This window comes from Trachypithecus francoisi, unplaced genomic scaffold (assembly GCF_009764315.1).
Source record: "Trachypithecus francoisi isolate TF-2019V2 unplaced genomic scaffold, Tfra_2.0 Lachesis_group6, whole genome shotgun sequence".
Taxonomy (NCBI): Eukaryota; Metazoa; Chordata; class Mammalia; order Primates; family Cercopithecidae; genus Trachypithecus; species Trachypithecus francoisi.
Genome location: NW_022681471.1, coordinates 125050347 through 125064806, shown reverse-complemented (window position 1 = coordinate 125064806; position 14460 = coordinate 125050347). Strand labels below are relative to the sequence as shown.

Genomic DNA, 14460 nt, shown 5'->3' with positions numbered 1-14460 from the left:
TCCAACAACTGTTGTTTCCTGATTTTTTAATGATTGCCATTCTAACTGGTGTGAGATGGTATCTCATTGTGGTTTTGATTTGCATTTCTCTGATGGCGAGTGATGATGAGCATTTTTTCATGTGTCTGTTGGCTGTATGAATGTCTTCTTTTTATAAATGCTTTTTATATGTATGTAGGATATACACTCCAAAACAACTAGGTCCAAACAATGCATCCTCAATTCACACAAGTTTCTGAACTGAAGATGAGCCCTGTTCTCACCATCTCTTTAAGGCCATGGAGAGCTCAACATTTAGTCCAAGTTAATTCTCTTAAACTTTGAAGATTTAGTGTACGTAAAAGGCAGTGAAGAAAAGGGACCCTTATTTTGTTGAGCTTTGGCCTTCAGAAGTCTACCATAGATCTCTGTGTCTGAACATTAAATGAATGAATTCAATCTGGAGTTAGCTCTTTGTGTGTTGACATAAAACTTATCCCTGACTACTGAAAAAAAGAAGAAAATTCTTTCCCAGGGAGCCTCATGGCTTAAGACTCTCCAGTCCATCCACCTATAAAGGCTGTTGAGTTCATTTGTTTCAGAGAATGTACAATGGTCCAAGAGCAGGAATCATCAGTAGGTACTAACGCGTAATAACATCACCTGCTTGGTGACCTCCTCAATTGCAGAATTTGAGGTGAGTTTGACAGCTGGGTGACTAGTGTCAGAGATAGACAGGGGCAAAATAAGGCAGTTGATGAAACTCACTTTTGTGGTCTCCACAATTCTGCCTGGTTCTTGCTCCACCTGCCCACTTCCAATTGCTTGTCAGAAGGCCGCACCATCCCTTCTTTAGACTCAATGCCTTCAGTTGCCACTGCAACCCTGGGGTGCAGGGACCCAAGTCCCCCAGTGAAGCCCAAGTCCACACTTGCCCTCCCTGTCTGGCACCTCAGATTTCCACAGGTTGGCATTCACAACCTTCCTCTTAAAAACAGCCCTCTGGGCCAGGCGCGGTGGCTCAAGCCTGTAATCCCAGCACTTTGGGAGGCCGAGACGGGCGGATCACGAGGTCAGGACATCGAGACCATCTCTGGCTAACACGGTGAAACCCCGTCTCTACTAAAAATACAAAAAAAGCTAGCTGGGCAAGGTGGCGGCGCCTGTAGTCCCAGCTACTCGGGAGGCTGAGGCAGGAGAATGGCGTGAACCCGGGAGGCGGAGCTTGCAGTGAGCTGAGATCTGGCCACTGCACTCCAGCCTGGGTGACAGAGCGAGACTCCGTCTCAAAAAAAAAAAAAAAAAAAAAACAAAAAAAACAGCCCTCTGACACAATATGCCCTGGCTAGGGACTCGAGTCACTGTGAGTTTCAGGGTTTGGAATCAACTACTCCTTGGTCATGTGCCAAAGTACTAACTCAAGAGAAAAGGAGTGGGCTCTGATCTTTCCCAAGTAACATCTACTTTCTAAGATTGCCTTCTGAGATAATGTTGCTGAGCAAACGCGTACTTTTTAAAAAGTGAAGCATTCCATACATACAAAAAATTTAAGAACATAATGAACTGTCCTGTACATAGTACCAGGTTTACTAAATCTCAGTATTTTCATCATATGAGCTTCAGAGTTTTCAAAAGGAAGTAAAAAAAGATTTTTTTTTTTTTTTGAGACACGGTCTTGCTCTGTCACCCAGGCTGGAGTGTAGTGGCATGATTACGGATCACTGCAGCTTTGACCTTCCAGGCTCAAGCAATCCTCCCGCCTCAGCCTCCTGACTAACTGAGACCACAAGTAAACCTCTCACCTTGGCCTCCCAAAGTGCTGGGATTATAGGCATGAGCCACCACACCTGGTGGTAAAATATTATTGATAGCATTAAAGCCCCTGTGTGGCACTTTGTAATCTCACTCATGTCTCTCTCCAGAAGAAAAGACCTTCTTGAATTCAGAGCTAATCACTCCCAACATGTTTATGTACACATACCTAAACAATGTATGGGATTTTTTGGTAGTTTGTTACATTTTATATAATGCTTATCATTACATACAAATAATTATAAAACTTGCTTCTGTTTTTGTGATTTGTCCATGCTAATATGTATCACCCTAGTTCATTACTTTTAATTTCTGAAGACTTCTTCATTATGTAATACACAATCTATATGTCTAATAAACAGGTGAATTGAGATAGAATTTACATATAATAAACAGTACATAAAGTGCAAATTTGATAATTTTTCAAATATGTATGCACCCATGAAACAGTCACCACAGTCATATATGATATGATATATCATATATATAATAAACATATATATCATGCCCCACAATTTCCTCCTGCCCCTTTGTAATTAACTATGCCCATCCTTTCCTGTCATCCCATCCCTAAAAGCAATCATTGATTTGCTTTTTGTCACTGTAGATTAGTAGAAAGTGCCGTTTCTCAAATTTCATATGAATGTACTCATACAGAATATACTACTTTCTGTCTGACTTCTTTCACGCACCCTAATTATACTGAGATCCATCCATGTTGTTGCATTTATACCTAGTGTAACTAGTTCATTCCTTTTTATTGACAAAGAGTATTTCATTGTATGATTATGACACAAATTGTTTACCCATTCATCTGTTGATGGACATTTGGGTCATTTCCAGTTTGGGGCTATCACAAGTAAAATTAACATGAAATTTCACCTACAAGTCTTTTTTTTTTTTCTTTTTTGGACAGGGTCTCACTCTATCACCCAGGCTGGAGTGTAGTGGCACCATTTCGGCTCACTGCAACCTCTGCTTCATGGGCTCAAGCGATTCTCCAGCCTCAGCCTCCTGTGTAGCTGGGATTACAGGAGTGAGCCACCAACACCTGGCTAATTTTTGTATTTTTTGTAGAGACAGGGTTTCACCATGTTGCCCACGCTGGTCTCAAACTCCTGAGCTCAAAGCAATCTGCCTGCCTCGGCCTCCCAAGTGCTGGGATTATAGGCATGAGCCACACACCTGGTGGTAAAATATTATTGATAGCATTAAAGCCCCTGTGTGGCACTTTGTAATCTCACTCATGTCTCTCTCCAGAAGAAAAGACCTTCTTGAATTCAGAGCTAATCACTCCCAAACATGTTTATGTACACATACCTAAACAATGTATGGGATTTTTTGGTAGTTTGTTACATTTTATATAATGCTTATCATTACATACAAATAATTATAAAACTTGCTTCTGTTTTTGTGATTTGTCCATGCTAATATGTATCACCCTAGTTCATTACTTTTAATTTCTGAAGACTTCTTCATTATGTAATACACAATCTATATGTCTAATAAACAGGTGAATTGAGATAGAATTTACATATAATAAACAGTACATAAAGTGCAAATTTGATAATTTTTCAAATATGTATGCACCCATGAAACAGTCACCACAGTCATATATGATATGATATATCATATATATAATAAACATATTATCATGCCCCACAATTTCCTCCTGCCCCTTTGTAATTAACTATGCCCATCCTTTCCTGTCATCCCATCCCTAAAAGCAATCATTGATTTGCTTTTTGTCACTGTAGATTAGTAGAAAGTGCCGTTTCTCAAATTTCATATGAATGTACTCATACAGAATATACTACTTTCTGTCTGACTTCTTTCACGCACCCTAATTATACTGAGATCCATCCATGTTGTTGCATTTATACCTAGTGTAACTAGTTCATTCCTTTTTATTGACAAAGAGTATTTCATTGTATGATTATGACACAAATTGTTTACCCATTCATCTGTTGATGGACATTTGGGTCATTTCCAGTTTGGGGCTATCACAAGTAAAATTAACATGAAATTTCACCTACAAGTCTTTTTTTTTTTTCTTTTTTGGACAGGTCTCACTCTATCACCCAGGCTGGAGTGTAGTGGCACCATTTCGGCTCACTGCAACCTCTGCTTCATGGGCTCAAGCGATTCTCCAGCCTCAGCCTCCTGTGTAGCTGGGATTACAGGAGTGAGCCACCAACACCTGGCTAATTTTTGTATTTTTTGTAGAGACAGGGTTTCACCATGTTGCCCACGCTGGTCTCAAACTCCTGAGCTCAAAGCAATCTGCCTGCCTCGGCCTCCCAAAGTGCTGGGATTACAGGTGTGAGCCACCGTGCCCAGTCTCACCTACAAGTTTTGTATGGACATAGCTTTCCTTTCTCTTGGTAAATACCTAAATGGCTGGCTCATATGGTAAGTGTATGCTTACTTAAGAAACTGCCAGCTTTCCAGCATGTACTACTTTAATTCCCACCACCAGCAGTTTGTGAGAGCTCTGGTTCTGTCACATTCTTGCCAAGACTTGGTATGCACCATCTTTTGAATTTTAATCATTCTAGTAGGTAGATAGCAGTATCTCATTGAAATTTATTTTGCATTTCATTAATGACTAATGATACTGAACCATCTTTTCATGTGCTTATCTACTATCTGTGATGGTTAATACTGAGTGTCAACTTGATTGGACTGAAGGATGCAAAGTATTGATCCTGGGTGTGTCTGTGAGGGTGCTGCCAAAGGACATTAACACTTGAGTCAGTGGGCTGGGGAAGGCAGACCCACCTTTAATAGGGTGGGCACCATCTAATCAGCTGCCAGCGAATATAAGCAGGCAGAGAAATATGAAAAGGCAAGACTGGCTTGGCCTCCCAGTCTACATCTTTCTCCCATGCTGGATGCTTCCTGCCTTCGAACATTGGACTCCAAGTTCTTCAGTTTTGAGACTCAGATGGGCTCTCCTTGCTCCTCTAGCTTGCAGATGGCCTATTGTGGGACCTTGTGATCGTGTAAGTTAATACTTAATAAACTCCTCTCTCTCTCTCTCTCTCTCTCTCTATATGTATATCCTATTAGTTCTGTCCCTCTAGAGAACCCTGAGTAATACACCATCCACACCTCTTCTTTGGTAAAGTATTCAAATCTTTTATGCATTTTGGTGAAAGGCTTGTTTGTTTTCTTATTAGTGAGTTTTGAGAATTTGTTATATATTCTGGATACAATCCTTTATTAAAATAAATAATTTGTAAATATTTTCTCCTAGTTCGTGGCTGGTCTTTTCATTCTCTTAACAGTGCATTTTGAAGAGGTTTTTAATTTTGATGAAACCTAACATATAACTATTTTATTTTAGAGATAATGCTTTTGTCATTTGTGTGTAAAGAATTTTTGCCTAACCCAAGGTCAAGATTTCCTCCACGTTTCCTTCTAGAAGTTTTACAGCTTTTACCTTTTACATTTAGATATATAATCAATTTTGAGTTAAGTTTTGTAAATAATGTGAAGTATGGATCAAACTTCATATTCTTACATATAGATATCCAATTGCTCCAGCACCAGTTACTAAAAAGACAATCCTTTCTCCACTGAAATTGCCTTTGCATCTTTGTTGAAAATCATTTGTCCATATATGTATGAATCTATTTCTCATCTTTTTGCTGAGCCTTTGATCTATTTGTCTATCTTCATGCAAATACCACATTATATTGATTTCTGAAGCCTTATAATAAATCTTGAAATCAGCTGATGTTAGTTCTCCAACTTTGTTATTATTTTCAAAGTTTATTTTATTTATTTATTTATTTTTTTTTTTGAGACAGAGTCTCTCTCTGTCGCCCAGGCTGGAGTGCAGTGGCGCGATCTCGGCTCACTGCAAGCTCCATCTCCGGGTTCACGCCATTCTCCTGCCTCAGCCTCCCGAGTAGCTGGGACTACAGGCACCCGCCACCATGCCTGGCTTATTTTTTGTATTTTTAGTAGAGATGAGTTTTACCATGTTAGCCAGGATGATCTCAATCTCCTGACCTCGTGATCCGCCCGCCTCGGCTTCCCAAAGTGCTGGGATTATAGGCGTGAGCCACCGCACCCGGCCTATTTTTCAAAGTTTTAAATGATTATGCTATATTCTTTGTATTCCAATATGAACTTTAGAATCAGCTTGTCAATTTCTATAAAATAACCTGCTGGAATTTTCATTGAGATTATGTTGACTCTACAGGTTGATGTGGAAAGAACAGAAATCATAACTGTTCTGAGTCTTTATCCCATAACATGATACATAGCTTCATTTTTTAGTCGTCTTTAATTTCTCTCAGCAATATTTTATAGTTTTCAAGGTCTTTCAAGTCTCACCCATCTTTTGTTAGATTTATCATTAAGTATTTCATATTCGTGAAGCTGTTTTAAATGGAATTTCTTTTTTAAAATTTCAATTTTCAACTGTTACTAATATATTGAAATGAAATTTATTTTTGTATTGTGATCTTATTCTATGTCAAATGTTTCAGTCTTTGCTTTATGGTTCTTTTTTTTAAAAAATGTTTGGTCTAAAAAAAAAATCCCTCCTACTCTGGGATCATATGTGTGTTTTCTGTTAACGTGGTTCTGTTAACAGATATTCTGTAGTTGAGCCATCCTTGTGTTATAGGAATAAAGGCTATTTTAATGTGTTTAATAAAACACTGATGGATTACATTTTAACATATTTTAAAAAATATTTTTGTGTCTATATTCATGAGTGATATTCTCTCACTCTCGATTTTTTCATGTTGTATGTATTTGGTATCAAGAACATACACTCTACATAAAATGTCTTTTTCTATTTTCTGAAGTAGTTTATATGAGAATGAGATTATTAGTTCCTGGAACTGCTGTTAAAGTAAGCTATAGAACTATGGGGGGCTGGTGCCATTTTGGGACAGAAATGCAAGTTGAGGGACACTTTTAATGAATGATTAAATGTCTTCTGCTTTTAAATTTTTGGTTTATTCAAGTTTTCTACTACTTCTTTACCTAAGTTTTCAAATTATTGGCATGAAGACATTTACACAATTTTCTTATGTTTTAAAAAGTCTGTATTGTATTTATGACGTATTTGTTTATGTGGCCCCACACTCTTTTTTCCTTCATTGACCTTAACTACAGATTGGTCTTTTAAATTATTTTTTACAAGTAAAACTCCTCCTGATTAAGGGCTGGCAAACTTTTCCTGTAGAGGACCAGATAGTCAATATTTTAGGCTTTGAAGACCACATACTGTCTCTGTCATACATATATTGTTTGTTTTTCTTTACTTTTTTTAACAACCTTTTAAAAATGGGGGTAAAGGCACTTTTTTACTCACAGATGTTTCAAAACTAGGCTGCGAGTTGTTCTTTGCTGACAGCTGTTCTTGTTTGTTTCCTGTTTTTCTTTCATTTACTTTTCTTCCTTTATTTCTTTCCTCTGCTTTCATTGGGTTTATCTGGTTGTGTTTTTTCTAGCTTTATTTGAAGGCTAATTTTTTACTTTTAGTATTATCTTTTTTTGGGTGGCGGCGGACAGGGTCTCGCCGCGTTGCCCCGGCTGGTCTTGAACTCCTGGACTCAATCAATCCCCTCCTGCCTCGGCTTCCCAAAGTGTTGGGACTACAGGTGTGAGCTACTGTGCCCAGCCTCTTTTTCAAAATAATTAAAGCCTGTAAGTTTGCCTTCAAATACTTTTTTGTTGCTTACTACTTATGATACATTATAGTTCTTTCACTGTGGTTTACTTCTACATTTAAAAAATATTACTGTGAAGATATATTTATATATGAATAGATTTTAGTTTCCAAAAACTATAGAAACTATTATTTTATTGTTGATAATATCTAATGAGATACAGTGTGTGGTCTTAGAGGCAGGGTTCTATGGTATTCAGTTTTTGAAATTTGCTGAAATACTTGCTTTCAACCAAGGGTATGATTATTATTTTAAAAATGCCCCATGTGTAAGTTTTCATATATACTTTCCTATTTTTTGAGTTCAAACTCAGTGGGCATTTGCCAAACTTTCATGTCACTCAGACATAAAAGAATGCCTTTTGTGGCATTCCCAAGGTGGTGACCAAAATTCAGTTTCCAAATTTCCACTGCAGCTGTTTTCTTTCTAATTTCAGTATCTACATTTTTCCCTCCCAATCTGCTAATTTGTTGCTTTCCTATATATTTTTTCTTATTTCATTTCCTTCTTTTGTAGCTTCACTTTTTTTGCTCTTTTGAAAGAGAAGTTATTCCTTCATTTCTTTCTTTGAACATCTTAAGACTACTTCTCTTAAAGTCTTTTTCTTATTTTCCTACAAAGTTAATTTTATCTGGGGTAAGATAATGCTGTCTGCTGATTTTGCTGGCTGAATGTTTAGAAATTTAAGATTTCTTTATATACTTTGAAATTAAACTTAAGAGTTTCAGTTTTAAAGGGAAGTAATTTCTAATTCTTTCCTCTCTCACCCTCCTTGCTCAGCCTACCCTGCTCTGATAATTTTCCAGTTGCCTTCACCTGGCCCTTGAGGTCATTATTCAGGAATTCCATCCTTATCTCTGTGCTCCTATTCTGTGTGGGTATCAGAAACAGTGCGAACACAGGCTTTAAGTTAACAATGTGACTTTGCTAAAAGCTATGATACGAGGGAGAGGTTGGCAATACTTTTTGACTGAAGCATGAACCCTTCTACAGCCCATGGCATCAAATAATGAGCCTGATTTCCATTCCTCATCCCATCTGGAGCACTTCTAGGTCCTTTCCCCAAAGCTTCAAGAACTATTTATCCCCAGGAGTTGAAGCCGAAGCTACTTTGGCCTCTTCCAGACCAAATCCCAGTAGCCTGTATCCTCAGCCACAGTCATGGCTTTTCAGTTTTGTCTCATTTCTGGCCCGTGGAGATGTTCATCTTGTTTTTGGTCCAGCTATATCTCTTTGCTTTTGCATTTTATTATGTTCTTTATTACTGACATGTATTTGGAGTAGAACGAGTGCACCAAAGCATAAACTCCATGCATTACTATGGCTGGAACTTGGGGACACCTGCACTACTCTGATCTAGCTCATGAGAGAAACCCTGGTAGTGGGAAGTCCAAGCTAAGTAAGAGAAGGGAAGGCAAGCTAGCCAGGAAGTTGTGGTGGAGTGCCCTTGTAGGCTGAATAAGGACCCTCAATGCTGCCCACCTCCTAATCTCAGGAATCTTTGAATATGTTACTTACATGGCAAAAGGGACTTTACAGACATGATTAAGGATCATGAGATAGGGATGTTACCCTGAATTATCCAGGTAATCCCAATGTAGTCACAAGGGTCCTTATAAGAGGAAGGCAGGAAGGCCTATGTCAGAGAAGACATGAGGATGGGAAGAGAGGTCAGATTGATGCAAAGAGACCATGAGCCAAAGAATGCAGGCTACCTGTAAGAGCTAGAAAAGGCAAGAAAAAATGGATTTTCCCCTAAAGCTTCCAGAAAGAAACAGCACTGCAAAACCTTGACTGTCAATTTTGTTTAACCCAGTGAGATCGATTTTTGGATTTCCAAATTTCAGCACACTAAGATAATAAATCTATGTTGTCTCAAGCCACCAAGTTTATGGTTATTTGTTATTGCAGCCTTAAGAAACTAATAAGGGTAAGGTGCAAAACCTCAATTAGAGAGGAAGAGGAAGTGCTTTTTTTAAAAAAAATTATTTATTTATTTATTTATTTTTTACTTTGAGATCTATTGCATGGCATGGTGAAAACAGCAAATAAATGATAACTTATTGTACAGTTCAAAATCACTAAGCAAGTAAATTTCAAATGTTCTCACCACAAAAAAAGGCTTTGAGATAATGGATATGTTAATTAGCTTGATTTAGTTATTCCATATTTCATCCATAAATTGTAATATCACTTTGTACCCCATAAATATATATAACTGTTGGTCAATTTAAAATTAAAAATGAAAATAAACTAATATGTGTATTGAGAGCTAATCTCTGCATGCAACCATGTAAAGACAGCAAATTACCTTCTGTATGCATATGAATAATTACTTCTGACCGTACTTCAGGTGGCCATGTGTCTGAGAACCTGGAATATTTCTGGAATTAAGAGATGTGCACATGTGATGCACGATGGTGATGGAAGAGGAAATATATCCTGTAAGGATTCCAGATGGACACTTAGTGCTCTTCTAAATTGGACAATTAGTATGTGGGGAAAAGTAGCTTTTCAGCACATGTGAGTCCTTGGCCAGGGAATAATTTCATGTTAATCTGTTAATCTACCATACCAGCATCAATAACTATTTGATTTCACTATTTTTTCAGATCATTTTAATAATTTATATGTATAAATATTTTGTAATCTATATAGACAGAGTAATCGAAAACATTGTACAGTATTAAAAGGTACCTGTTAAATTTTGTGGAAAACAGAGAAAACCACATACGTTAGCCATGGCTATCTCTGTGTTTCACTTAAAACTTGCTAGTATGTTGTAATTATACATATTTTGTTTTAAAGTACAGCTATGAACAATGATAGAAATGCATGAATTTATTGGATCATAAATAAATGCTTCTATTTTTAAAAATCCTTAGAAAAATTACCCTTGGCCAGGCACAGTAGCTCGTGCCTGTCATCCCAGCATTTTAGGAGGCAGAGGCAGGTGGCTTGCTTGAGCCCAGGAGTTCGAGACCAGCCTAGGCAACATGGCGAAACCCTGTCTCTACAAAAAATACAAAAATTAGCCAGGTGTGGTGGCCCATGTCTGTAGTCCCATCTACTCAGGAGGCTAAGGCAGGAGGACTGTTTGAGTCTGGGAGGCGGCAGTTGCAGTGAGCCATGATTGCACCAGTGCACTCCAGCCTGGATGATAGATAAAGACTGTCAAAAAAGAAAGAAAGAAAGAGTGAATGAATCAAAGAAAGAAAGAAGGAAGGAAGGAAGGAAGGAAGGAAGGAAGGAAGGAAGGAAGGAAGGAAAGAAAGAAAAAAATTATCCTTGAATGTGGCAGAGAATTGGGTAAAATAAAAAGGATCATAAGTATTTCAATAAAAACATGACTAATTTTAAAATAGAATAAATTGATGGGTTCTAAAGTGACCAACAGTTTGTGAATGAATTTTGAATAAATAGGAAACTGGCTATAAAGAATGTATGTCAATTTCTCTTAAAAATATAGTTTGCTATGGAACAATAGGAAATTAAAACACAGAAACATTAGAAAAGAAGTACTACTATTACTATATCCGCAAAGGAGTATATGATATAGTGAAACCACAGGGGTTTTGGGACCATGAAGTTATATATGTATACATTTCCTCAAAAACATGGGAAAGTACTTCATAATTTCTATAAATAAAGTCAGATTCATTTTTAATTTATGTAATGCTATGCTAGCTGCAAGGATATCACAATGAATACAAAATGAACTCTGTCTCCACAGAACCCACCTTCTCATAGACAAGTGAGATAGAAAACAATGGCTATGATAGACAAGACCATTATGCTACCTCCTGGTGCTGGGCAATGGAGCAGCCCTTGTATCACAGGTCTTCACAGGAGACCACAGTACAAAGAAAATGATGGAGAAAAAACCGCCAAGCAAAGGCCTTTTAACTAAGTCTTAAAGACTTAAGAGGGAATTATAGGATGTATAGAAAAAGAGGTTCTCAACATTTCCAAAGCCCCTGGAATATATTAGGATTTATTTTCTCCAGGTATGGAATATGCAATCTTCTGCCCTAGAAATCATACCTTCCCTTCTTTGATCTTGGTTCCAATAATTTGTCGTCTTTGCTGAATGATCTCAATGAGAAGATCACACTCCTCTGTCAATTTGGCTTCTTGACGTGATGCATTGACCTACAGGATAAGTACAATGGTAAGTGTTAATTTGGCCTTTGTTTTCAGTTAAATGCTATTTTTAATGTACACTAGGATGTTTCTAGTAATCTCTGAAAAGATATTTTAAATGTTAACTCTTTGATTATGCAGGGATGGCAAATATAGGACTTACATGGCCACTTCCTATCTTGCATCCTTGGAAAACATTATCATCCAGTGACAGCAGTCTTTTGTACTAAGCCAGACTCAGCTGCAGAATCTTTAACATAACATGTACATGGCCATTACCAATTAGTTGGAAACTGATGTGTCATGTAAAATATATTTGCAATTCCTGCTTTTATACTTTAAAAAGTATCAAATTTTTCCTGTTAAACATAAAAATGTAAGTTAAAAAAACAACCAATATTATTCTTTTATGGAGGACAGATTACTATCAATCTCTTTTAGACAAATTTTCCATAAGCAATGTAGCAAGCCTATATCCCTTTATTTAACATTTCTTTCAAATACAAACATCAATTTTGTATCTAATCATTATAAAACATAAAAAGCACCAAAAGATGGTTCAATAGTTTATTAATCTTATGACATAATTTAAAATTATACTCCTAGTATACTTCTGAAAGATCAGGTTCTACAATGGAAGAATACCATTCACGTGGAAAGGTGGATCATTACAGAGTGGCTTGTATTTGAAGTTTTTGTGACTCGTATGCAAGGGAGGCTTACAATTAGCTCATTCTTGGCAACTAGGCCTGGGAAATACTCTGCACATGCTATTTCCTCCATCTCATGACAATTCTGAAATGCTTATTCACAAACAGAAACCCAGAAACCACAGCTGTGTGAGATGGAGATAGCAGGCATGAGGTTTATTATTTTAACACAGCCGCAGGAGAAGTTGCAATGTTACAAAGAATGACAATGGCATTGATTATTCTAGCATATCTCAGGGAGGAGACATGGCCCAGTCCCTAGCCTTTTTGATTTGGAAGACTTTAACGGGAGTAATTTCATTCTCTATGAATGAGATAAACTGGAAGTAGGGTCATGAGTTCAAGATAAAAATCCACTGATGGCTGTTCATAGAAACCATGTCCTGTTTCCAGAGGCCCAGGATTCCTTGAATTTTATTTGTGATCATTGTTCAGACACAACATAGAGATTACTCAAGACATCTTACTGAGAAGATGATGGTCATTGGCCATTTGCAGTAAACCATGAGATTATGTCCTGCATCAGTTTAGCAGACAGAGTTATTTGCTAAGTATTTGTTTAATGAACAAAGAAAAAAATTAAAAATGCATTGACTGAGAAGTACAAATGTGGAACTCAGGCTAATATTTCAAGGAGGATAATCATTAGGCTTCATTTCTCTTATCGTTCTTTTATGTCATCATTTCTAGTTCCCCTTGAGGTTTCTCAAATAAATTTAGCTGTCTATTGACATATTTTCTTGAAACTTACACTCAGTAAATTTCTTGTGTTTCCTTTTGACCTCCGACTGAATTTAATAACTAACTACAACTGAGTTATGAAAAGGATGGGACCATATTGATAACATGAGCACATTATGATGGAGGAAGTAAAATTTCTAGAAAGTAGCACTGACAAAGCTTCTTTGCTTGACCAAACTTTAGTCTTGAACTTTCTCCTGGGCCCTTCTGTGCACTTCCTTGTAAACCAGTTTTAGCAAGAACCCTACTGAGTTGGTTTAGCCAGAATACTCCATCTCCATATCTGATCACTCTCAGTATCTGATTGGGTTCTTCATCCTTCACCATGCCCCGGGGAATGTCTGATCAACTTGGCCTACCTTCAGCAAGAATCCTTTTAGATCGGTTTAACCAGAATCCCCCTTACCCCTGATGTTTCCTCTTAGTAATTTCCATCCACTTACCACCACCCTGCTCCTTGGCTGTAAATCTCCACTGGTCCACATGACACTGGGAGTTGAGTCCCATTCTATACTGAGGTCTCTTTCCCCTTACTACAATAGTCCTGAATAAAATCTGTTTTTACAGCTTTAAGTACTGTCCAGCTCTGGTTTTTCTTTGTCAGACCCCAGACTTGAAAAGTATCTACTAGAAATAAACCCGAAGAGCTAAGTTGTACTTGAGAATACCAGGTAAATCTGATAGAATGTAAACTCCATATGCGCAGGGATCTTCAGCTGTTGTATTAAATAAGTATCTATCCCAAGCACCTGGTGCTATGTCTGGCACAAAATAGGCATTCAAAAATATTTGTTGAATAAATAGGGAAAATGACCTTCCAAGAAGAGACAGGGCAAAAACGTAACGGAGCAAGTAGTTATTACTAGTAATCACTCGATATGCAGGTAATGGATGGGTTTCCAAGGACTGTGTAGACACAGAATTATGTCCTAAGGATTGTTTTATTTGAGGGGGAGGGAGGAAAGGAGTTGATTTTTTTTGAGACAGGGTCTTGCTCTTTCTCTGTCACCCAGGCTGGAGTGCACTGGTGCCATCACGGCTCACTGCATCCTCGACCTCTCGGGCTCAAGCAATCCTCCCCCTTCAGTCTCCTGAATAGCTGAATAGCTGGGACTATAGGCATATGCCATGACTCCCGGCTAAATTTTTTAAAAATGTATTTTTTTTGTAGAGACAAGGTCTTGCTATGTTGCCAGGCTAGTCTCAAACTCCTGGGCTCAAGTGATCCTCCCACCTTGGCCTCTTAAAAGTGCTGGGATTACAGGTGTGTGCCACCACACCTGGCCAGGAATTGATTTTTTAAAACTGCCTTATTGGAATATATTTCACATATCATAAAATGTGTCCATTTAAAATGTGCAGTTTTGTGGTTTTTCGTG

At 37.7% G+C, this 14460-nt stretch overlaps 1 protein-coding gene across 4 annotated transcripts in view; it reads right to left on the bottom strand.

Moving 5' to 3' along the window:
• The window catches only part of MID1 (midline 1), a 414458-nt gene that overhangs the window by 49312 nt on the left and 350686 nt on the right, over positions 1 to 14460 (bottom strand). For all 4 annotated transcript variants that reach the window (XM_033201032.1, XM_033201030.1, XM_033201033.1 and 1 more), the window contains exon 4: positions 11532 to 11639. In XM_033201032.1, the coding sequence (XP_033056923.1) occupies positions 11532 to 11639 (108 nt within the window). The remainder of the gene's footprint in view (positions 1 to 11531; positions 11640 to 14460) is intronic.